This window comes from Platalea leucorodia (genome assembly GCF_965183815.1).
Source record: "Platalea leucorodia genome assembly, chromosome: 1".
NCBI lineage: Eukaryota > Metazoa > Chordata > Aves > Pelecaniformes > Threskiornithidae > Platalea > Platalea leucorodia.
In genome coordinates, this window is record NC_138823.1 from 114,099,336 (window position 1) to 114,126,195 (window position 26,860).

The 26,860-nt window shown below is 43.9% G+C and overlaps 1 protein-coding gene across 2 annotated transcripts in view; it reads right to left on the reverse strand.

Annotated features, from left to right (window-relative positions):
• PDE1C (phosphodiesterase 1C) overlaps positions 1-26,860 on the reverse strand; it is a gene marked incomplete at both ends in the record, with an annotated part of 326,875 nt that overhangs the window by 271,557 nt on the left and 28,458 nt on the right. For both annotated transcript variants that reach the window (XM_082320990.1, XM_082320989.1), the window contains 2 exons: positions 3,960-4,131; positions 9,626-9,676. In XM_082320990.1, coding sequence (XP_082177116.1) covers positions 3,960-4,131; positions 9,626-9,676 — 223 coding nt within the window. The remainder of the gene's footprint in view (positions 1-3,959; positions 4,132-9,625; positions 9,677-26,860) is intronic.

A 26,860-nucleotide genomic window follows, 5' to 3' on the forward strand; every position in this document is an offset into this window, starting at 1 on the left:
TGGAGGGTCTTTGCCTCATCTACTGACTGTTCAGCTGCCTGCTACACCAATTTATCACTTCGCAAACACTCCCGCCCCAAGCCCCCATGTGCTAGATGGAGCCAGCTGGACTACTCAGCAGTTCCAGACCAACTTTAGCTGTCACGCAGGCCCTGGACCAGGATGGGAGATTGCACTGAACGTTTTGTCTCAGATGAGCATCTCCATTCTTCCCTGGATGTCTCAGACACCTTGTACCATGGGATCTCTCCTGCCACAAGATGCAGCATGGCCATTACATCCCAGAAGCACCGTCATATACCCCAGTAGAGTGTTTCAGGTCTCCAGACTCAAAACAACACTCCACCTCTCCCGTACATCAAAAAACCAAATGAGCCTGGGAGATATCACGACATCTTGGACACATCAAATTTTCAGCTGGAGCAGCACCACGCTGGTGACTTGGTTGACTCCAGGCAGCAGTCTGGGGACAAATGCAGCACCTTCTCTTGTATCCTCCAACATAAAGCGCTTCCACAAACTTCTAGGTGGTATTTGGAGAACAGCACCCAAACCTGTCTCTTCTTTCTTTGCTCCTCCTGGCAGGTGCCAGCCCAGCATTATCAAAATGCCTGCTTTGGTAGTGCTGCCAGGGAGCAGCACACAGAAGCTAAAGCAAGCTGTAAAGTTACTACACAGCCTCCTTAAGAGCTCATGAATTACCACTGTTAATTCTCACCAATACTGATAGCACCACTACTCATTACAGGGACCTAGCAGATCAAAAAGCAGATATAGGAAGAGAGTTTCTGAGTAGCAGACTTCAGTGTTGGCCACTACTGACATCTCCAGCCAACATCCAGATCACGCAGCCCTGACAAGGCCATACGCCCACCATCTAATATTCCTGAGCATCAATCCACAGCCACTGCCAACGATTGTACGTGCATGGATGCTGATACGTGCACAGCTGTTAAAAAAGAAAGTGATCACAGCTCCTGTAATTGTGAACTTACCTATTTGTGCAAAGAAAGATAGTGGATATATCAGATTTCTTGCCTAAAGTGTGGGCCAAGAAGCTCATCACTTCTATCTAATTATTTTTTTTCCTTATCAAAAGGGGGATAATCTGCCATTCTCTCTATTCCACTGTATTCCAAATGTAACTCAAATTGAGGCCTCCCCTGCCTTTACTAGACAAATAGACTAAATGCCAGTGAGAATGGATTTTAAAAATCTGGTTTTTAAGCACTGCAGTAGTATAACTAGTCAAGACACAAAATTACTTATAGCTGCTCACTCAGTGCGACACTGCAAACAAGAAGATACTACAAACTCTTTCAATTCTCTCTTTCGAAAGGTATTCAACCTTGCTTAGACCAATCTTGAGCTTGTTCTTGGTATCTTCAGAAAAGAGATATTAAAAAAATTGTATAAGAAAATCAAGACAATCAGAACACTTTAATTATGGAGAGATCATGCACTATATTTGGGTGTAGAGAGGGGGTTGTTTCCGTTTGGTTTTTGCTTTACATCTTAAAGATGGATTACTACTGCAGGAAAGGTACGATTGAAATGATTGAAATAATCACATTCCTCCTTTTATGTTTAAATGCATTTCAAGCTCACATCTAGATGCTGAATAAAATCAAATACAGATCTCTTCCTAATTTTCCAAGCTACAGAACAATAAGTACTGCACAGTAGAAAACAAGATCTAATACAAGAGGTGGCAACTGGGATTTCATGCTGCTTATATGTATTCACATAAAAAGATAGGCAATCACAAGGAAGTGTGACTCATTTGACACTGGAGAGACATTTTCTTTTTAACTATGCATGAAAGGGATAGTATTGCCATACACTGCTTTAACAGCAGTGAATCAGAAGTAGTAAAGGAGTCGCTGCATTTTACGGTTTGTAACAGTCACGTTCGAAAACAAGGCCTGGTTCTTCTCTCTGTAAAATGAGTTCGTACAAGCCCCACATTGCCCCACACACCTCCTGAGATTCAGCCACCAGATTCCTAATTAAGGCATGCCGGACTAGACAACTTGTAAAGCCCATTTCATTCCCCAGAGGCAAGAGGGTAGCAAGATCTCCCACTAGCGTCTAGTAAACAGGAAACAAGGAAAGCCCATGCTCGGCAGGTAATCGCTGGCACTCAGACACACCAGCCAAACTCTGTCAAGGAAGCACTTGAAGATCATTACCCACAGAAGACCCTGATGAATCAAGCATGCAACCCATCGTACAAAAGATGCTACTTCCTCCAAAGCCCCAGTTTGCACCGTAATATCAACAAGATCCCAAAACGAATAAACACATCAGTGTTTTTATTTTCTCACGTCTTTAGACAGTAATTGCAATGTACTCTCTTATCTTCCGCTCCTCTGTGTAGCTCTTAAACACACATGGGTCTTCCTTTCTTTATAAAACTAGACAGTTACAATTTATTTCGTAACAACAATTTGTTTGTATTTCCATCTATAGAAGCCCCCCAAAATGCCATGTTTTACAGTAATTTCTATACTGATGAAATAACAAAGGTTCCGTAATGTTTATAAAGCCATTTAAACTACATTAGCAAAACTATTTTGCTAAATTACATTTTCCAACTCAGCAGTCCTTATTACGGCGTATACAAGCTCACTTCTTCCAAGAGTCACCCGTACTTACATAATCAAATCATGCCATTTGAAACACTGTGACATTATTTCGTCATATAAAATGGTTGAAATTATCTTGATGATGGCAACGTAAGGATTGCTGCTACCCAGAATTCGTTATGAGAAGTGAAAGCTGAAAAAGAGTTAGATCTCTTGAAATTACAGACTTTAAATATCAGACAAGGTGTTTAAAAGCTATTAAATACCATCGGTCATCATAAAAGGAGGATCCAGGTTCTAAAACACTTGTCCTGAATAATTTCAATGGAAATATTAAAGAACGTAAATGCATTATGGAATTACAGGATTTATTTAGATAGACTGACATAAACTCACTTTACGGTAATATGTTTTTAAATGTCAAGCAGTATAAACAAGATATCTGAAATTACTACCTAATACAATGACTTAAATAAGTACCTTCAAAATAATGAATATATGATGACTGAAATAAGTTTGACAGACTAAGGTATAATCAAAATCACTGTAATCAGAGAAATTTATCCAAAGCAAAAAAACTTTTTATGCTTGCACACATGTGTGTTTAATATAAAAGTAGAGCATAATTTTTCAACAATAGAAAAAAAAACTCAAAAAACACTTGGAAAAATCAATCCTGCCACTCACTTCGCTTTTGCTGGGCACACCAATTCTCACATTTTGGTCAAAGATCCACTGCATGCACACGGCTTCTCTATTTTACCTCATTTTGAGAAAATTATTTTCAGAAAACATGCCTCCAAGAAACATCTGACAACTGTATGTCCACATGATTAAATAAAAGAGAGGAAAACCCAGCAATAGATAGATCACACACTTTACAACAGCAGCAATCACTCGCTTGCAAGCCCCTGGCCAGAATCCTTCTCCTTGACAAAATAAATTAATGCTAGACAGTTCTCAAGACATTACATCAACAGAAAAAGGTCTTGCTCTCGCTTGCATCAATAAAGCCCATCATCTGACCTAAAGCACAAGTCTTGATCAGTAAACCACTTTCAAATGAAACAATATCAACCTTCAAAGACACCTTCATATAATGAGCTGTCTTTGTTGACCATTTTGATTAGTTACAGAATTTATACCTGTCTAGTCCATAATCTTTTAAGAAGGCTAATGAGGTCTGAGAAGTAAAAGACGAGTCCAGTCAGTATTATTTATGGACCTCTTTTTTCACTCTTGTTCAGTACAAAGATACACAGCATTGCTGAATCCTTCAGTATCGATTCCCCCACCAAACCCACGCTGCAGACTTAATCTTAAAAAGATATCCTTTCAAGGATAAACAAAGTAAACACATATCCGTCAGACCTGAAAGATGTTTTCACCAACGCCTCAGGACTGTCCACTGGCGGTAGTTCATCCGCTAAGATTTCTTCAGGAGGTCTAGGGTCACTGATGATGGTTGGCTTTGGCCTTTCCTTGAGGTTGCCGGTCAGCCCACCGATAATGGTGTTCCACAAGCAGTTTTGTGATTTAGACCCTGTAAAAACAGACAGTGAGAGGGAAAATAAATTCATAGGCCTAGCGTCCAGTCTCTCAGCAGTCTGGAAAACACAGATGATCTGTTATCTTTTTACCTTTGCATCACCACAGTTTGGGATTAAGCCTGAACACCTGAAATAAAACTCCAAGTGGAAATAAGCACTGATGTTCAGGTCATTCCAAATCCAAGACTGTAATGCTTCCCATAAAAGGATTTGATTACAGAACATGGAGTTTCCACATCTCAGTAAAAATCATCCTCTCCACATTATACTTAGATTACAGCTTAGCACGCATTGATGTGGCTGTATTTTAAGCCGAAGAACTAACCAAAAACCAAAGTACCAAATCAATACAGTATTAATCGCTGACTTTCTTAGACTAAAGTTAAGAGTGGTTGAGTTATACATTGAAGATATCACTGAAGGACTAGTATCAGAAAACATTTCTGTCGAAACTTCAACTTTTCTCAGTAGACATTCAACTGCCAAAATATTTATATGGATGATCTTTTTACATTTTTTTAGAAGTGTCACCAGGTGCCTCTTGCTTGTCATTCAGAGAACCCATCCTCATCTGTAAGTCTAGTTCCACTGACAAAGTACAATTAGCATCCTTCAGTCAGCTCTCCTCCCCGCCTTTGGAGAAGAGAATACGTGACTTACATTTCATAAAGTTTAAGTATCCATTTCATAAAGTTTAAGTATCCATTTCATATTTTCAAAAATTTCCAAATGGCTTCTGAATAAATTAGGCACTTCTGAAAATCCCAGTGATACTCCCATACTGAACACCTGTGTCACATTCTAACTTTCAATTATTATAAATATACATGAGTGAGTTAGCAGATCCCAAGAAGAGCAGTTAAGTACTGAAATACTAATTATTTCAGTTAAGAGACTTCCCACAACAGAGGTGCAGCAAGCATTAATCTTACCGGATTCCAAAGTAATAAGACGTACCAACTCTGCTGGTAGTCATTCTCCATGGGCTTTTTATCAATATGCAAAATGAAAAAAAAAAATATTCTGACAAATGGAATATGTCTAAAGTCAGCAACTGATTTTTATAAGAGACTGTACAGGTAAAATTTTCAAATATTTTCCTGACATTGAGACTTAATTGTCCAGCAGAGACAATTAAGAAACAAAGAGCAGACCTAACACATATGGATTAAGGTTGAATTTTTGTTGCAGTACACACTAAATACATAAGAGGAAACCAAATAGAAGAGCTGCTATCTCATGTCTCCTGGGAATATATCATGAGAAGCTACCCTGTTAGAAGCACCAATATCTGCTGCTACAGACAGGTGATGGAAGCCTTATTTTGCTGGTTGTCTTCAGTGTCTTGTTTTCACACAGCCTAAGTGGTGCAAAGACAGATCAGCAAGAATCCTCATCTATCTTCCCCATTCCAAAGTAATTTTCAGAGTATTTCCCAGCTAATCAGGAAAGCTCCGTACTCATAGTCTTCTCTGCTCTTAATTGTCAGCAGCTATTTAAGGTGCAAGGACCGTATTTACCCAGATTTATAAGTAGCCTTGTTGTCCTGTGCCAAGTTCTGTGGTACAATAGCTAGCAAAATTACTCCTCACACCAGGTAGTCCAAAGTAATGTCTACACAACAGCTGCAGAAATAAAAGCAACATCCATACATCTTTATTATTCAAGGACTTACAATGTTATGGCAATACCACTGTTTCTGTTCTTTAGACCACCATGCAAATTTCCCAAAATTTCTTACTTTTACTTGAATAGGTAAGCATTTGTTTTCCCATTCTGTAAGGGGAAATATAAAGGATGTAAGAGTTTTAAGTTATCTGACCATACAGACCCCCTGTGATAAAGCCAAAACCACTGTGACTCCTTATAGTATGTTGAGAGGACCGTTTCTTTCACAAAACTATGGCATACTCAGCAGAGTTGGAACTAGAATTTTAAGTGTCTGTTAAGATACGGTCAACAAAGAAATATAAGTTGCCATCCAGCCATACATGCTGCACACTAAGACAGGAGAGCAGGACATCAACACTTGCAGGAAAAGCTGTGCACTATTAAAATCATATTTTGTGGAAAAAAGGCTCTCTGAAGCCACTTTTATAATTTTGAGGTTTTCCCCTGCAATGACTCCAAGGAATCTGCTGAGCTTCCCAAACCACCATCTTCTCCCTCTTTCCTCTGCTCTACCCTTTCTTTTATTCCACAAGCCCTCCAGCTTGTCAGGCACAGGGCAACTCCATGGTCCAGGAAAAAGACATATTAGCCTTTTTCTGCACTTATGAGTAGCTTGTTGTTTGCAATACCACTGAAAGCCAACAGTGACAGGTTAACTAACTGCTACTGAAAACCATATAATCACTCAAATCAAACCTTTTTTTTTTTTTTCTTTAAACAAAAACAGTGCAAAAAAAACCCCAAGCACTTGTTTCACTATGTATAGTTGTTTTCTCTGTGTTCTCTACATATACACCTCTACCTTTTCCTCCAGCCTGGATATCCATCCTATGCAGCTGTCCCCTATGATTATATCTAGATTGTAGACCCAGATCTACTTGGCTCTTCTGAAGATCAACAGCAGCAAATCAGCCAACTGACATGAATTAATCAACTTCACTACAGCAATGAAATGCCCACCTGTCCTAATCAGTAGCCTGCCCGCAGCTATGCTCAGGTGAAGGGCATTTGGCAAATGATTTTTTTATTTAACAAGCCTGCCTGAACAGACACCAGCCAGGAACTTCCAGCTGCCTGAAATGCTGAAAGCCTGATGAACTTAAATTCCCACAGCCACAACTGCTCAAAGACTGATGGCACAGTGGTACTTGTAGCAAGATGACCTAGTGAGATACCAGGTACATTAACTGCTGCTACAAAGAGTAGTAACTTCTTAAATTCGAAGTCTCTTAATTGACTGGAACTTCACATTTAAAAGTACAGGACTGCTTAAAGAATCTGCAGGTGGGTGTTCAAATACTTTAATATAGCCTGAAAATATTGTTACACTGGAAGTCTGGCTACCTGGATCACAGATAACTACACAACTATCATTCCCGTTGCCTCACTTAACAACACCTGCAGCCTTTCCCTTTTCTTTGTTCCTGAACTAAAGGGGAAAACAGCTACATGCTCCAGAGATCTGCGGACAACAGTCAGGATGGACAAGACTCATCTGGGTTTCTGTAGGTTATCTTGTGTTTGGTTGCATGCACAGAAAGTTAGATCCGGTAAATAAGGTCAGCCAAAATGGGTATGGTTTGTTAAATGTTCAATGACAGCCCAACTGTGATCCCACTGAAATCTCTGAAGGTTTTACTGTTGACCTCAAATGGGCAGCTGCTGCAGAGCAATAGAAATCCTGTTCTCTGTTGTGAATTTAGTAATTGCCTTTGAATTAATCATTCGAGTGAATGTGAAAGGCACGATCCAGGAAGATCCCAGTTTCTGGTTTATGACTCAGACACAAGGATAACAACGATAATCCTCTATGACTTCAGTTATTGCTTGAATCCTTGTCCTCAAATGCTGCAGCTTTTTCTGCCATTCAGTCAGGATGTTTTTGAATGTTTGATCTGCACTCCACTGTTTGTTCAATGAAACATGGTATGGTAGAGTAGGTTACAGTACTCTCAGCATAAATTTGGGCATCATTCATTTAATTCATGTTAGCACAGCACATGCCTCAGACATTTCCCTCCTTTCCATAAAACAGTTCCCATTCTAATTTTCCTTCCCATTCCCACAGAGTTGTGACCTTATACTGCTCATGGCCACAGAGTCATCATTAATGATACCCTATGAGAAGCTAGCTGGATCACTAAATCCTCAACCTGACTCCCAGATCACTAAATTTAACTCCTGACAGCGAAGGTCTGGTTTACACTTTGAATTATCTCCCTTCAACCTTATATTATGCCTCTGTGACTACTTCCCAACCAGGCTTATCTAAGTGTTCCTCTCTGAATTGCATTTCTGGTACTGTCAAATAGCCTGCGGCCTTGATCTCACCTCCACACTTAATCCCATGCAGCACTGGGTCATATGATGAGGCCTTGCAAGGGGGTATCCTGTGCTTTCATTCAGCTGATAGCCCTCCACCAGTGTCTTCTCTTCCATGTAAAGCCAGTCACCCCTAACTCTGCAAATAAGGCTTGGCTGCCTGGTTGAGAGCCAAGATTAAAGGAGGAACAGAACCAGGTTATTGCTGGGTCTCAGACCTGCACCCTATACACATTCACCAAAAATTAAGTTCTTATGAATGTCAGAATCAGAACTGAAATGCCAGCTCAGTTCCAAATGTCATGACATTATGCCTGACCTACTTGTCAGGCAATATTGCAGCACAAAATCCTCGTAACCCAAACATCCAGGAATAAACAGTACTTGGGCTGAATCTTCTAACTCTGTACCTAGTATTCAGGAACCATAATGGGCAAAAAGCGGAGTGATAAAGAACTTGAAAATGTTTGCATTTACATTTAAATTTCTCTCCTCTGTGATTTCCTTTGGCATATGCATTTTCAGGGTTGAACCAGCCAGGACTGATTAATAGACCCCCTTTTTTAAGCTTTACTGTCTACAACGTGAAGGAAAATAAGCCCTAAATCAGGAATAAGGAATGCCAGTACACTTTTCTCTCAGTCCTATTCAATCTGCTCCATCATCTTGTAAGTCATTACATGCAACAGATTTCATAGCCACAGCAGTTCCTTTTACATTATGCACCTTAGCTACCTATGTGAGGTATGGCATGCTCAGAGTGCCATCTTGTGACTGTGTGAAATACTGCACCACAGATGTAAATTCTTTTGATGTTTTGATCTGTACCACCCATGATGATGGCAAATGTCTCCTTTTAATGATGAGAAGGGGATTTTTCCCTGCTAAGTGATCACAAATCATCATGAAACTGCATACGTTATGAACAAGATTTCCTATCTTCCTCCTAATTCCTACATATTTGGTCACGTGGTTTTAATAATTCGTATGGTCAAAGTCATGGTCAGTTGGTGCTACATTACCAGATGCATCCCTTTGTTTTGTTCAAACTTGGCTCACTTATTTCAAATCCCAAGCCATACCTTTAGTTCCTAACCTTGCTGTGTGAAGCAAAAGGTGATGGAGGTGCTATCAGTAAGGTTTAGTTACATTTTTTGTACGCTATTTCTAAGGCTTGACCCAAATTTCTTAGTAGCCACTGTAGTCAACTTCAGCTGGGTTTGTGACACTTATATTGTTATATTTTTTTTATGCTTGAAACAATAGTAAGGCCACAAAGCCTTCCATTCTTTTAAATTTGCATCAACTCTGTTCAACAAGACTGAATTTCTGTAAGTGACTTTTCCAACTAAGTACTATGGTTCCTCAGTTTAGTACTGTAAATGAGCTGTAGTAACAGGGTGGACATAATATGAGATTAAAAGACTTATTAAATGTGTTTATTTCTACAGTAGATATAGAAATCAACCAGTTAAAATAAAAAAGGCTACTTACGGGCAAATCGTGAAAGTGGTCGTGCATTTTTGTCACCTGTCTCATTTGCAACTGAAAGGAGAAAACAGAGAGAAATAAAAATTATTAAGATTAATGATAATAGCAATTCTCATGCATATAAGGGAGAGAAGACTGTTCACAGTAACAGCAGTTGGATACATACACATAGATATGTAACAGTTTTTTTAATGCCACCAAATATATTACTTTGCATCTTTCTCTGTCTGGTTCAGTTTGGCTTTCAGAGTCAGAAGGCACACCACAGGCACCTGCAAACATTGTCTTGTCCCACATAATAACTGAATCGTGTAATTACCCAACATTCAAGCACTAGCCATTAATAGTACATAGCAATATATGATCGTAGTCATCCTTACAAATTTTTGCTGGTTTTGGCTGGGATAGAGTTAATTTTCTTCACAGTAGCTAGTATGGGGCTATGGTTTGGATTTGTGCTGAAAACAGTGTTGATAACACAGGGATGTTTTAGGTACTGCTGAGCAGTGCTTACACAAAGTCAAGGCCTTTTCTGCTTCTCACCCCACCCCACCAGCGAGTTGGCTGGGGGTGCACAAGAAGCTGGGAGGGGACGCAGCCGGGACAGCTGACCCCAACTGACCAAAGGGATATTGCATACCATATGGCATCATGCTCAGCAATATGAAGCTGGGGGAAGAAGAAGGAAGGGGGGGGAAGTTCGGAGTGATGGCGTTTGTCTTCCCAAGTAACTGTTATGCGTGATGGAGCCCTGCTTTCCTGGGGATGGCTGAACACCTGCCTGCCCATGGGAAGTAGTGAATGAATTCCTTGTTTTGCTTTGCTTGCATGTGCAGCTTTTGGTTTACCTATTCAATTGTCTTTATCTCAACCCAGGAGTTTTCTCACTTTTACCTTTCTGATTCTCTCCCCCATCCCACCGGGGGAGAGTGAGCAAGCAGCTGTGTAGTGCTTAGTTGCCGGATGGGGTTAAACCACGACAAAATCCTATTTTATATTGGACTTCTTTCCAAGTCCTAAATAAAATACCATTTTTCCCATTTGCATTAATGAGTACAGTAAGAAAAAAGTAAGATTATTCCACCTGTATAAGGAAATGCACTAGCAATTTGGAAGCCCAGAGAATCATTTAATAGAAAATTAAATGAAATTTAAGGATCTGTGCAAAGGAATCCTCTGACATTTGGAACTGCATATAGATATCACCTAGGATAAAAACAACCCCGTACAAATCCTGCTTTTTTCTGCCTCAGATTCATACTGGCATAGCTCCCAACATTTCTGTGACCCAGCCAGTATGCAGTTAGTCAACAGCATAAACGACTCTTTGGGGTTCTCACAATATTAAACTACAGCTGTAAAGAGAGGAGAGTTATCAAGGAGAGGAATTACCACCCATGACTTTTTACTTTTTGTAGCTAGAACAATCATGAGGAACAGCACTGACGGGCACATAGGGAGGAGAGCATATTAGAAGTGCACACAGAAACCTTGCCAATTCTTTGCTTTCTTTAAAAATGCTGTTTTCTAGAGACAAGACCAACCAAGCTAAGAAATCCCATAAAAGGATGCAAAATATGACCAGAACTGAGACTCACAGGTTCCTAGCAAGATAATGTCAACGAAACTACAATAGACTTTTTTAAGCCAGAAAGACTTTTGATGAAATTTAATTATTCTGACAAGTCTTAAGGCTGTCAGTTTAAGTTTGGCTTTATTTAAGACCCATATCCAGTGCCACCCCAGCTCTCCCTACTTGCTCTCCAATCTTTACCTGTTGATTAAGGTGGCTCCAACACTCATTGTAGTGAACAGAGGGACTCTTTAACAAATCACTGCCTCATTTTGCTCCCATTAGCCAGCAGATGGTGCCCTTAAAACACTGGTGCCTCTGTATCAGCCTGGGGAACTCACCAGGCCTGCCGGAGCGGGGGCCCTGAGGTCTCCCAGGTCCTACAAGACACCTTTCCTTGTCTTGAGTCCATCACAGGTACCGGCAGCACAAACCCCAACCAAATAAGCCCCCCCGGGGCATTGTGTGCAGAGACACCAGAGTGACTGCACAAAGTCAGGCAGGTCCAGAGCAGTTCATAGTTTCTGAGTCAAATCTGGCTCTGCTTGAAGTGATGGCATGGTGAAGGAGAGGCAGCAGCATCCTCCATGGGGCAGGGATCAAAAGAGTTGGACCCAGTGAGATCAAAAACCGTGCCAGAAAACACTGCTATAGCCAATATGTAAAGGTCAAGCAGCCAGGCTTTGTCTTTAACTTCGTGATGATGGCTTGCACAGGGTAGGCTGAGAGATCGCCTGCCGGACTGGTCCCTTCTGGGGTCCTAGGTATCTCTCTGTATTGCAGCACAGCCCAGGCAAATTCATAACATGCACCGATGTCTAAGTTGGAACATCAAGAGAACTATTAGATCAACGACGACAGAGCCTGCTCAGGGCCTTTTAACTGCACTATTATCCACTTTAGAGTATTTCCCCCCTCTGGTGGCAGACAGCACTCCCTGGTCACCAGGGGCTTCAGGTGCACACAAGGTCTCACCTTTGTGCACTCTCCAGCTGGATGTTGCAATAAGAGTTTCGGAGCACTCCACCCAGCATCTGTGTTTGGGCAGCTCAGCTCCCAGACTCACAGCACCCAACACAACAGGTGTTGTTAACCCCCTCAGAAATAAGCATTTTCCAGTTCCAGGCTGCATAGGTTTGTTTTCGGTTGTCAGTGCTTTCCAAACATCAGGTGGTGTCATATACAGAGTAATGCCCTTCCATCTGGCATACAGCCATGCGGAGCAAGGGTGCAGGTAGAACAGCAAAGCAATGAGCAGGACAGAAAGCGCTGGGCGTGCTGAACCTGCATTACTAGCAAGATTCCTGGTACAAGTAAGCTCGCTGCTGCCTGGGAACTGTCTGGGAACGATGAGGTCTGTGTGTAGGTGAGATTTCAGGTTTGTTTAGCCCTGCAATCAAAAGGGGAAGGATTCAGAGGCAAAGAGCATTTCTACATTTGCTTTGTGTGAAAATCTCAGATTTTACTTGACGCAGTTTTTACTGGGGAAATTTTGTGTATATATCCTACAGTTTGTCTTACAGGAGTTTATGGAGACACAAAGAACTAAGAGACCTATGTATGTGATACATGTAAATGAGAAAAGACTTTTTCTCCAGATGGCCTGAAATCTTCTCCACCCTGTATTTATTCAAGTTTATTAATAGTAATAAGCTTTTGGGAGAAAGCAGGCATGAATTAATGAAGCTGGAGAAAGAAGCTGAATCTCTGAAAGCGCAAGTCACAACCCACACCAAAGATGATTTCTGGTATTTCTAAAGATTTCCTGTACCGCTGTCTCTTCAGATATGCTTATTCTCCAGCCACACTCTACCCTTCTACACTGAAGTCTAGGCTGATTTTCATCTCTGATTAGATGATACTATCGGCATGAAAACTGCAGGTATTTACCTCATTCTCCTAAGTGGGTGGGCCCTCCTTCAGTTTCCATCCCACCATTTTTAATTGTTTTTTTTGTTTTGTTTTGTTTTGTTTTAATACTGAACCATGCACATTTGAAGTGATTTTCCATTCTAACCTGGAAGCAAATAAATCTTGGTGAAGGGTATAGCAACATGCTGGTAGCTTGTAAGTAACTTCTGTTCCTTCAGAAAGACATCCATGACAGGCAGAAGACATCATCCTGTAATCACCCTGTTAGAGCAAAACATTCACGTGCTGTCTGTGCTCTCTTGTCCAAGTAGACAACAAAATACCCGACCTAGCGAAATTTCTTCAATTTCAAAAGTATTATGTTGTATCATAACTGCCTGTAAATCTCAAGAGCCTCTCACTGCAATTATAAAAATATCTTCATAGGCATGATCAGTTCTTTGATTAACGTGGATCACTCATACGCAAGTTCACTGCATGCCCACTTCGTGGGTAGGCTTCATTTTTTAATGTCTGCCCTGTTAAACTATTTCCTACAGCTTGCCACCTTTTTCTACAGAAGGTATCGATTTCACCAGAACGCCCCCTCAGCCAATTTAGCTTTCAAAGATCCTTTGTCAAACCTGTAGTACAATGCAAAGAAAAAATACCACTTTGTAGTATTGACTCATTAAGACTGACAGACAATAGCGCATCATCTATATTTTGCATTAAGCAGCTGAGAGGCTGAAAAAAGAAAGTCAGGTATTTTTTACCCACCAGTAAACACATTCTTTCAAGGAGACGACTTTTTTTTTCAATCAGCCAAAGGGCAGATGAACTTAACTATGTGTTTCACACTGCTAGTAAATTTGTCAGTGTTAGGAAGAGGAAAAGTACATTAGATACGGTGAGAACACAGATATGTAGATAAATTTACATTGAACATAAAAGCTGAATAAACTCTTCTCTGGGATTTTTCTTTTTCTTTTCCCCTTCAATGCCACATATTTTGAACAGCATTCCTGTAAAAAAAATCTTTGGATTGCCCTCATGTATCATCTCCTAGCAATCTTTTCCTTTAAAACTCAGGAGAATAAAAGAGACTACTGCAACTGCTGAGACAACTGTGCCTGTCTATTTTTTTACAGGGAAATCAAAGTAAGATCATCTCTGAAAACTCCAGCGGTTTTTACTCTCAAAGACTATAATGCCATTAGATGTTTTATAAACTTATCAAGCTCCATCTTAAAAGTAGCTTGTTTTTTATGCTTACCCATCTTATGAGACTTTGCCAGAACCTGACTGCAGTGTCGGTTATGACCTATCATTTAATTTGTGTCAATTTATATCAATTCGTTCTTGCACCAGCAACCTCCTTAAACTGAAGTATCTCTTTTTTCTGCTGCTTAATCCTCCTCTGACTTGGGCACAGAAAGACTGAATTTCCCCCTGCTACCATCATTTTGTGGACTAAACACACCATGATCATCTAGTTTTGCCTTACAGAATAGGTATCTTCATATCCCCTCCCCATCTTTATTGAACCTCTTCAGTGTCAATTCATTTTCTCACAGATACTGTATGCAAACATTAAGAGGCCTTATTCTTGCCTGGTCACACATTAGTTGTGTGCTGTGGCACCCCGCTCATACAATTAACAGACTCTCAGTTCATAGCAGAAGTTTTTGTTATTACGTCCTCATCTGCGTGATCTTCCACCCCATACTACTTTATTTCAGCCGTTGTTGTTAGCCCCATCCTCTAGGTCCCGTGGATCTTACTGTGAGATATTCGGATCCCCCCCCCTGTACTGGCAATGCTTTGTGTCGTCAGCAGCAATTATCGGCACTTTCCTTTTTAGTGTGTCACAGTCATTAACAAAAATCCTACACAAGATCAATCCCACACAGGGATCTGAAGCACAATAGTACCAAAGGAAGGCTTTCCTGGTGGCTTTCTGACCCATTTAGAAGCTAAGGTTCCTCATAAGAAAACCTATTCTTGGGGGATTTTGAGTCCAATAAGGAGATCAGAAAAGTCTCAGACTACACGAGTAATGCCTCATAACGAGGTAAATTCTGCTTCTGAGAGTTTTTATCCAGCACTACATAAATTGCAAGCACAGGAACTGTGCAGCCAGTGTGCACGTTACTGAGCCAGAGATTATTCAGGCCCCTCCAGAGTCAGTCAGCCAAGGAGTTTTTTAGAGTGTTGAATCCCAGTACCACAGAGCAAATGCCAGCAACTTAATATGATTTGCAATGCTCATGCTATAAACATCAACAGTACAGGCGATATAAACACACCCCATAAAGCAAATCCGTAAGGTCACAAAGTTACAAGAATATGCAGCCACCTTTTGCTGATAAAAACTATCGGATGACTTGACTGTCTCTCTGGATTTAAGATTCTAATTAGTTACTACAATTAAGTAATAAATCAATTACATGGATGGAAAAGGCACAATATGTGTCTCTTGGATATAACCTGAAGATCACAAAACACATTCAAAACAAGAGCTATGTTTCAAAATACTTCTGGAAGGCAGGAAACAGCAGTCTGCACTTACAAGAAATAACCACGAGGCATACGCCACCAGGCATTTCCTGAAATAACTCCTAATGGATTTTTGTTGCTGCTGTTTGCCTGGCAACAACACTGTACACCAAACATTGTCCTTCTTCATTAACTGGGAGAGGAACACCGTACACAACTGATAATTCATTCTCCTTATGAAAGGATCCTTACACTGTAGGTTACTTGCATCTGTGACGGGACAACTGCTTCTGCAGTGGAAAACACTTTGTTCCCTTAGACAAGGGAAGATAGTTGCTGTCTCACTCTGAAGGGACTCTGACTCCATGCACAGATTTCGGAGCTTCTGCGTCTCATCCACTGCCACAGAAATGCTTTCAGAAGGGCAAGGTGTACCCAGGGGAATTGTAACAGAGAAATAGGTGCAAAATACCTGTGTGAAAAGCAGCTAAACTATTTGATACTCTACTAAGCTTCAGCCAAATTTTATTTAGAGGCAGAGATACAAACATTGAACTTGCAAACTCTGGCCCTGTTGGCACCTAAAGGCTGGAGGGGCCCTGATGCTGGGTTTTGGAGATGAAGGAAAACAGGAGCAAAGACCAACAACTGCCTGGACCAAAACCACCTTCCTTGCACGAAGGCCCATGTTAAACATATTCCTAACCTCAAAACCAAGATACAAACTAGTAACATATGTTCTGTAGACTGAATATCCCCCAGCTCTCCGAGTTCACAGAACAAATGACTCTGGTCACACAAGCTCCAGGCTTCTCTCATTCCCTCTGCCAAGCCAGTCTTCAGAGTACAAAGAGCACAGCCCCGCTGCCTCCCTGGTCATACACACATATATATGCCTCTGGCACACCCAGTCACAAACAGCGTGTGATGGACCCATAATTGCTTGCTAACAGCCTGAAAATGGCTACCAGAAAAGTTGTGAATCAGGAGATGATGGAAGAGGAACTATATAGGTATATAAAACTTCTCCACTGAAAGGTGATGAAGCTACCTTAACTTTTGGCTTCTGAAATATGACTTTTTTTTTTTTTTTAACCTGGAAATGTCTGAGCTGATTTTCTACGTTTAGCTGAGACTTCTGGTAGCTCTAAAAGATTGCTTATTGTAGCAAACCCGCTCACATCTTTCTCCTGAGGGTAACTATACATCTGGAAAGCTTGGTCTAAGTCGTGTATTTCTGTGCAGCGAATCTAAGACAGATAGATGGAAATAATAAGCCATGGGATTTTTAGAACAGGATTCTGCCCATGTGTGCTACCATGACTTCCAGCTCACTTCCATTAGAAAATACATCATATAAACAATAGCATAGTGACCAGACACATGAAAGTGGTATCAGATGCGGTAGCAAGATGTGCTGGCTGGCATAACCTTGCCCACCAGCAATCCTCTGTCTTTGAGCTTCTTCACCCACTCCTCCATTGCTCATCATGCTCCCCTCAAGTCACAGCACTTCAGTGGAAGTACAGCCAACACTGGATGAGCCCAAGGACATTTGTCTCTCTCTCGCACTGCACCCCTTAGCCTTTTTTAGTTATACTTCTCCTGTACAAAGACCCCGGTACATTCTTACAGAGCTGAGAGGCCATCCTCCCTATCTAGAAGCAAAGATGCAGAACAAAAATCAAGTATTTGTGCCATTTCCTATATTTCTCTATAAGCTACATATACTCTACACCCTATATTACTCTATTACAGCAATTGCTGTCATAGGCTGCCCAGATACCCCAGTCTGACTAGGGCAGACTGGAATATGGAGGAAATCTCAGCAAAAATCTGCAGAACCTTCTTACTTCAATAGTTTCCTTGAGACACCAGTATCCTTTTCTCTCCACTCTTTTTAAGCCTGGAAAAGTTCTCTCTTCCCAGCAGAAGAATGGAAAACATCTGGCCCTGGCCTTGATCACCTAATCCAAGAGGAACGTCCCCCATCACAAGGCTCTAAAAAATAAGCTGATCACTCTGCACTTCTGGCCACCACCTGAGACAGACCACTGGACTTAGTCTTAGTCTGGCTCAGTTCAGCACCTCTTATGTTTTTTAAATACTGGCTTGTCACTCAGATATAGCCCTTATATATAGTCACCAATTATGATGCAGTTACACATCAAGTCATATCACTCTGAAACTAGCCCCCTTGTGCAGGTGGACCCTAAAAGTGTAACAGTCCTGATTTCAAGTCCTTTGCGAGTCAGCAGAAACGATCTGTTTTCCTCAGGGACACCAGGTCAAGTCCTGAGGAAGAAGCACACACTTTACCGAATCAAGCTCACAACTTCAGGCATTGACTTCAAACACTGAGCATCAAGTAACAGAATACAGACAGCTGCCTGTACACCCCTGTGACACCGCCAAGTCACTATCTGTTTCATAGCTGTAGATAATGGGGTGATGTCTCAACGAAAGGACAAATTTCAAGTGACTAACAGTAGAGATATTTAATTATCAGTTCCAAGCTGTGTCAGGGGAGGTTCAGGCTTGACATGAGGAAACATTTCTTTACCAAGAGGGTGGTCAAACCCTGGACAGGCTTCCTGGAGAGGTGGTCGATGACCCATGTCTGTCAGTGTTTAAGAGGCATCTGGACAATGCCCTTAATACCATGCTTTAACTTTTGGTCAGCCCTGAAGTGGTGAGGTGGTTGGACTAGATGGTCGCTGTAGGTCCTTCCAACTGAACTATGCTATGCTATTCTTCTTCCTACCTCCTCCTTTCCCTACCTGTACACGCTGAGGAAATCTCTGATGCCATTTCTTCCCAGCCCTGCACTAGCAGAAGGCATTAAATAGGTAACCACATCCCAGCCTAGGCATTGCCTCTGTCACTTCATGGGAAGGAGGCACGTACCTTCTGATGGGGGTGAGAGCTCTGGATTGTCTCAAGATAATTGGACCATCTGAACAAATCTGCAAAAAGCAAGTGTGAAGTGCGGTTTTTGGAAATCTTCTGTGTTCATCCAGTTCAGCTGGCTTTCCACAGGATGGCAACACCCCACATCTCTGACCCTAGTGAGCCTCAAAGATCAAGCCCTCAGTCTGAAGCAGGACGTGCTCCTCAACTAAATGGTTGCAAATCTTTCTGAGGTGAGCAATACCTGTTCATTTCCTGGCGATTTTGTTTTGCTCCTTGTACTCATTTTTAGAAATGCCTGAGCTGTTTCCTGTGGAAAAACATGCCAAACCAAAAGAGCCCGAGAACAGCAGGACTCCCTCAGAGAGAGGGTCCATCTGGCCCAATACCCGGTCTCCAAAGTGGCCAACCATCCATGTCTCCAGGAGAGCCTATGCGCAGCGCAAGCCTACTTCTGCCAGGGCCCTGGACCCGCTCATAGGCCTCAGTGGCTGGGACCGGCCTCCCCTGGGACCCCCGCCCCACCGTCTCCTGCCAAGGGCCCAAGGGAGGTGGCTCAGCTGGGCCTGGGGCCGACTGAAGTCCCTGCCTGAGCCATGTTGTAGGGGTGCCCGTCTCTGCCCCTGTCTCCTGGCTGGGCCTGGGCCCTGCACTGCAGGGAGCTGCTCTCCTGGATGGAGCCCTCAGGCCTCGGGCATGGCTTGGCATCCATAACTCTAGGCGTAACATAGCATCACTGTTCTATTCCCCACACTCACCATGACTCAAATAACGATGAGACTGTTATTTGCCTAAAATGCCAGGGGTTTTTCAGCTCCAAAAACACTTTCAAGGACACATCACACAAAGGTCACAAGTGGAAACAGGATTTTATTTGATTTTTCTGACTCTGCCTCAGAGCCATGCTCACAAGCATTAACACAATGCGCACATGTAGCCAGGAGCAGGCTGATGCGCTCTTCAGTTGAGCTTGAAAAAACCTCCCTTGCAGCCTGGCAAAGGCAAGGCACAGAGCTGCAGAAAGCAGCAGCAGGAACACAGGCCAAGCAGGCCCTGCTTCCTGAAGAGTGAGAACGCGAACGATGAGGATCAGGACCGACCACACACAAAAGAAGAAGAAGAAAAAGAAGAAGAAGAGGTGTGCGGTACCGTGGGGTATTTTCCAGAGTATGACGCGTATCGATGACGAGCATACATCTGCCTTCCAAAACTTGCTCCGCCGCTGTGCTTCTTGGGCAGCGATGCATGAAAAGCGCTCTCGTGCCTGCCCTGCGCTTGGGTTGCGCGCAGGGAGAGCTGCAAAGTGGCAGCTGCGGATGGTGCAGCGAGCCTGGAGCCCTTCCAAGCCCCGGCTGTTTGGCACAAGCAAGAACCCCTGGGGAAATGGAGCCAAGGGAAGAGCAGAGCTCGCGCCTTTCCAAACCTGCCATGGGCAAGAGAGGCAGAGAGAGGCAGGGCACGAGCGGCGCCTCGGAGGCGCAGGAGCAGCAGGCAGGGACCGAGCGGAAAGGGCCCAGAGGAGCCCTGACAAGGGGCTGTGCTCAATGCTACAGAGGACAAGAAGCAACCCCCGGGGGCCACCCTGGGCCCGCCCTGGGAGCCTGGAAAGCTTCCTCCCCCCGGATGCGGGGCACGAGGGCCACCTTCGTGGAGCAGGAGCAGCAGGCACTTAGCCCAAATGGCCCAAAGCAACCCTGGCAAGTGCCCGTGCTCAACGCTGCGGAGGAAGGCAAAAACCCCCGGAGACACTTGCTAGCCCGCTGTGGGGAAAAAAAAAGCCTTCCTCCCCCCAGCTGCAGGGCACGAGAGGCCATCTTCGTGGTGCATGAGCAGCAGGCAGTAACCCAGCCAAAAGGGACGAGAGGAGCCCTGACAAGTGGTCATGCTCAGTGCTGCAGAGGAAGGCAAAAAACCCCCGGGGAGCAGTGCCAATGTGCCCCGGGGGAAAATTCCTTCCTGACCCCAGCGCTGGCGATCGGCTATTCCCTGAGCGCGTGAGCAAGACCTGCCTCCTCGTCCCACAGCCTGGTCACGCCTCCCAGCAGATGCCCAAGCCCTCTTCTCCCTCGCCCTGGAGCCACCTCAGGAGCTTCCCAGAGTGGCCAAATGTCCCCGGCCTGAGCGACCTCGGGGGCAAGAATCCTCCCTGCACCTGGCAGGACACCAGTGGCTGCTCCAAAGCACTGGGACCCCTTGCTTGTTATCTAACATCTCTGCATCCCATTTCTTACGGCTGCTGCCCCTGGCTCCGTGGCGGATGAGGACGGCGAGCTCTGCAGTGCTCCTCCAGAAGGCATTCCCTTGCTCTTGCCACTGCCATCCAGCTGAAAAGGCCTGATAGCCTCGGGCACCTCCAGGGTTTGGTGGTTCTCCTCATCTCCCGAGGTGCTTGCGTCTGTTCCCCAAAGGCTGAAGCAGGATTTCCATCCTTCAGGTGGGCTTTGAAGATCGCCCCGCCGGGAGCTGCCCTTGCACCGCAGAACCTCCAGCAGACTCATCCAGCCTCTGGTCTTCCTCCCTCAGCCCCCGCCGGGGGGGGGCAAGTAATTCCACCGGCTCCTCAAGGACTTCCTCCAGGATGTCTTCGGGCTGCGCCCAGGCCAGCTATGGCAGCGGGACAGGGGACGATGCTCCCTTTTATCCTGCCCCGGGCATTGTGACTGCTGCGTTGCCGGGTGGTGGCACTGTGACATGGGGGTGACGGGGCCTTCCATGCGCAGCCCCGCCCGCCGCCCCTCCGCCCAGCATCCTCGGGAGGAAGGCCTTTGGGGTGCTGGCCCCAAGGCAGTCCCTGTGCCCAGGAGGCCCAGGGGGCTGTCCCTGCCCTCGCTGGCCTTGCACTGGGCACAGCTGCTGGGCATCCCTGGAGCCTCCTCTGCCACTCGGCTCCCAAGGACACGCCCAGTGCTGTTCCTCCTCTCTCAGGCTGTGGCAGAAACCAACTCCGCAGCCCAGAGACCACCCCTGTCAGCCATCCCCGCTCTGCACCAGAGCTAATGGCCATGAGGCCATGCAGCAAAGAGGACTAGGGACTTGATCTGGCTGGACACAAACCCTTTTCCTGGGGTGTAAGGGGGGTGATTTTGGCAGCCGCAACCTGGAAGAAAGCCAAAGTGGACGGTGCCAACAGACGGCCATGGAAATAACACAGGCTTTGAAAAACAAGTGAGCGGAGGTGACACTGCTGTGGTGGAAAGGTTGGTCATTTTCAGACCTAGAACATTTGGATCCATGCCCAAAGCACAGCCAGGCAAAGGACGACTCTTCCAAACCATAAAAATAGCCCAGTGCCGCTGTCACTCTCACATCCCCTTGTCGCACTGAACCCAAGCTGCGCAGCCCCTCTGTTAAACACACCCATTGGCCATGTTTATACAGGACACGAAATGCGCTTCAGCCCCAGGGTAAAACTTTCACAGCTCATTTGTGACTTTAACCTTTCTGAGAGTTATTTGCCTGTCTCACTTTGTGGGAAGATGTTCAGATCTTATCTAAAACTCTGGCAAATCTCCTTTTCCTTCAGGATTTAGTATTTGGAGTACTGAAAGAGTAAGGAAGGTACTATTCTTGTCATATTGTACATTGGCGCCAAAATTGGTAGGGACCTTCAGGCTATGACAATGAAGACATTTATACCATAGAGATTCATTTGGTTGTGGTGATGCCAGAGGCGAAAGAAAGGGGTTTGGTTCCCTCTGCATGAACTCTGCAAACACACAGGGAGTGTGCATGATTTCCTCACCATTCCTTACCAATGCACCAAGGGTCATTTGCTACTACACTGTTTATGGTGAGGTCTTGTTCTTGGAAGGAAGTCCGGCATTGTTTTGTGTTCTTGACCATATTTTTCCTCGCACTTCAGTAGCTCTTTTCCTCCTTTGGCCTTCATCCCTGATACCCTTCTTGAAAGTGATGGCAGCCCTCTCAGCCTTTGTCTTGCTCCTTCCAGTCATCATCATCTTCTATAGGCCCTCCATGCCCCTAATTAGCTGCTTAGTCTTTGTCTGCCTTCATCCCAGATTGGATTTGACTCTCTTGAGCTCAAGGAATAAGAAATGTCCATAGTAGTACAGGTGAGTTCTCACCAGGGCTTTGCACAATGCTTGCCTTTCCTATGGAAATATCTTGCCTGACACGCAAAACACATTTGCCTGTATCCCATTCGTGGCTCATAGTCACCCTGTGATCTGCTCATGCCTCCAGGAACACTTCCCTACGCCAATGTTTCCAAACTGGAGCAGAAAGTCACGGTGCTCCCCTTGACGTTGCGTTACCTCTTTGTCCCCTGCAGTTCTTCACTCAGGGTTTATTGATGTAGGGGATCTCTCTCCTGTCAGAGCTTCAGCTGGTGGGGAGGATGGGGGCCGTAGGACCATACCGTGAGACAGAGCTTTTTCAGGCTCACGCATGCCATGAAATCCAGAATACAATGTGGACAAGGAAGCTTCCATTTCTTGAACGATGCTTTTCTGCAATCTAAATTCCAAAGACCTGACCATGAACTTCACTCTTTCATACGTTTGACGGCAGCAAGGCGTGAAGGGTGGAGCCTGAGGGATGCGTTAAGGGGGCTTTCACCCATTAGGAGCCTGCTGGAGTCCAGCTCCAGCCCCCCACCGGCCGGCTGGGCAATGGACGGGCTCTGTGGGTGGGCTCTGAACACAACGCTGGTGGTGTCAGCCCAGTCACTTTCAAAGCAGATGTCTGCCTGCTAGGGAAGAAAATAGCCACAGCTGGCAGTAGCTGAGCTTCCATTTGCAAAGTTTCCTGGGAGAAAGTGGCAAATCAGCCCCAGTGCTGAAAAGGCTGCAAGAGACGAAACCCTGGTGGGTCAGTGTGATGCAGTTTGTGGCAGTGCTGCCTGTGGGGATATGCTTTACTCTCCCAGAGTGTGAATAAAGGTTGCTGATGATTGTTTAGATTAATTCTGCAGGCATTTAGTGAAGAGGAAGGCTGTTGCTGGTAACGCTGATATGGGTAAGGAGGTGGCTGGCCAGGTGGCCGTCCGACACTAGAAGGCAACTGCCTCTCTTTAAGAGGCCCTGCACGCCTGTAAGGTAGCTGCAAAGAAGGAATGAAGATTTTTGCTTTTCATACGCTCACCTGAAGCCACCTGAGAATGTCGGTGTGATGAAATTACTGATGATGTTATTCAGATACAAAAGAACTTTTTTTTTAATTAATAAAAGAAACTATGAAAAACAGTCTTCTAGCACATACACGGCAATGACTTTGCAAAACAGGTGCAATGAGTGGAGAAAGCTGCCAGACTGTTTGCTCAGCTAAAGAATCTCAGGATTTTGATGCAAGCCTGGTGTGACGAGTCAGGCCCTTGCATGTGTCCAAATGTGGATCTGAGAGATCAGCAGGCAGAGGGAGGCTGGAGACAAGTTCCCTTGCCACGAGTGCCCCCTGTCCAGAGGGCTTTGAGGAAAAAGACAGTCTTGAAGCAGCAAGGATTTCAAACAACATGGGATTTATGAGCTAAAACCTATGCTTTGAGTTACGCTTGAAAACAAGCTGGTAGCCAGTGCATTTTAAGACCATGCTTTCTTCTCTGCTAAGGGCCACACAAGGCAAATGCATGCTGACATAGCACATCCTGAAACAATTAGCTATAGCTGCACTAATTGCATTCATGTACTGTGGGGAATGCAATCCTGTAAAACGGGCCCCACAGTTTAAAAAGGATGTTAAGGTACTTGAATGCGTCCAGAGGAGGGCACCATAGCTGGTGAAGGGGCTGGAAGGCATGTCCTCTGAGGAGCGGCTGAGGACACAGGGTTTGTCTAGTTTGGAGAGAAGGAGGCTGAGGGGCGACCTGATGGCTCTCTGCAGCTTCCCGAGGAGGGGACGTGGAGAGGGAGGTGCTGAGCTCTTCTCCCTGGTACCCAGTGCCAGGGCGCGTGGGAATGGCTCAAAGCTGCGTCCGTCAGGGGAGGCTGGGACTTGACACGAGGAAACCTTTCTTTCCCGAGAGGGTGGTCAAACCCTGGAACAGGCTTCCCAGAGAGGTGGTCAATGCCCCATGCCTGTCACTGTTTAAGAGGCATTTGGACAATGCCCATCATACCATGCTTGAACTTTTAGACACCCCTGAAGTGGTCAGGCGGTTGGACTAGATGGTCATTGTAGGTACTTTCCAACTGAACTATGCTATTCTAATTAAGAATGCAAACAGAGAAAAAGAAGCAGTTTTTCCCCACTTTTTTTGAATTTGACAGAAACTAAATTAAAGATGCCTTGTCCAAAGTTGCACAGCAGTTTAGCAATTGGATTTCAAAAGGGTGTTTTGGCAGTTGAAGAAATTACACTGCCAATAAAGCTGTTTAGAAAAAAAAGGAGGAGTTTTGAGAAGGATGTGTGAAGGGCTCTGCAAAAGTATTTTTAAAGAGTCTATGGATGTTTCCCATGGAAAGTACTGATTTTTGTTTGAGAGCTAAGGCTCTTTCAGCTTGGGCATCTTTTAGTTTTACAATGAAAACTCAGTATTTCTCAGAGGAAACAGGGACTTGTACAAATTAAGTTGAAAACTCAGCTTCCTATTTAAAGATGTCTTTAAAGAAAATGCACAATCAGGCCACAACTGTGCAATGGCATTAGGCCCTAAATTAATCCCAGATGAGTACCAGTTCACAAGGAAGCTATCTACTTGGTTGTCTGATTTATGAAATATCACCTGGCATGTAAGGCTCAGATTGAATCCCATCCTACCATCACCTTTAAGACACCTTTTTTACCCATGCTGTTACGCGTCATAAAATGAGCTTGCATAAGTGTTACCAACTCCAAGTCGGCATCAATTTTTTTTATAATAACCTGCTGTGATCTCTGAGCAATCATAGTTAAATTATACCACCACTTATATACAGTTCTGTAACAATATTTGTCTAGTGGTTCTGATACAATAAAGTTTCTTTATGTAATAGTTAGTATTAACACACTTGAATAAGTAAGAAACACATAGATCGATATACTTTTCCAGGGGAAAATATTGTAAAGACTATACATTAGTATAAATAAAAAGGCAAAAACCCTCAGTCTGGAGGAAGGTTCAAAAGTGTTCTTTACAAGAGGGTTTTCATCCACTCTTACTTAAGTCGACTAGAGGGAAGATCTGAATAAAGCCATAGTTCCTTCTCCCACCTTACTCTGACCATTCACCGAGATCAAGTGCTCAGCACTGTTCTCAAAGAGTTTCCACTGAGACTGGATCAACTGTCAGATGCTACAATTATTTATACACTTAAGCTCCCAATCCTACCAGCCATTTCCACATCCGCTTTTACCCTTTCTAATAATGCATGAATCATAATCAGAAATCACTCTCCAGTCCATTAACAAACTAAACATAGCACAGACTCACAGAAGCACACTGATGACTATCGTTACATCTGCCTTGATATTAGAGGGATCAGCACTGTAAAAATACCTGCAGTTAGCAAATATTCATGTTGCATTTATTAGCGTTTTCATTCCAGTACACACATTATGAAACAATGTTATTGTGGTAGGAGGAAACTGGCAAGGAAGACTGCTTTGCCACTATATTAATACCTTATATTATAGTGCAATAATCCTGTGCTCTACAGAGTCTCAGACTAGTTCATTGCGGGGGGGAATGAAGTATGTGGCTTTAAAAGGCTTGCAGTATTGGGTCAAAACTGCCACAGACATTGCAACAAATCCTTGAAATAACATAAACTCACCACGCCAGTCCGAGTCTATCCAAAAATATTCACCATGGCCAGACCAAGGGCTCTATGCTGTGCCTGGCTAATTGAACAGCAGGGCACCCTGCCTCGGAGAACCAGTAATCCTCAAATGTAGCATTAAAGAAGATGAGACCAAGGCTACAGAGACTTCGTTAAACTGAGCTTAAGAAAAGGATTGTACCTTCCTGAGCTTCAAACGAATTTCTACAGAATCTTCAATATTTCTGCAATGACTTCAGGAGATAATTTTACAGCAAGTGACTCCTAACAGAATTTTCAGATGCCTTCAGGAATAAGAAAGGACTCTAGTACTAATCTCTCTCCCTTATATGCAATCTCTAGAAAGCATGCCTGAGAAACAGAGGAAAACCAGAGTGAGGAGATGGGGAAGTTGATAACATTATTCATGGTAGCAGCTCTCATTCAACCAGATCAAGACTGGCACAGTGTTAGCAGAGGTGTGAAATAGATGTGAAAGCCTCAGACATTTTGGACCAGCGGGTAACACTGTGGGACGTAAGCGAGAAGATTGCATTCAATTTTTTTTCACACACAATAAAAAGCGAAGTTAAAAATATCAAATTCACTAGACCAAAAAGATTTCCATCCTACTCAAGTTATGAGAGGAAAAAAACCCTCTTAGGAGATTGAAAAAGACGCACTTTATAAACATGCACATCTATTGTTCCC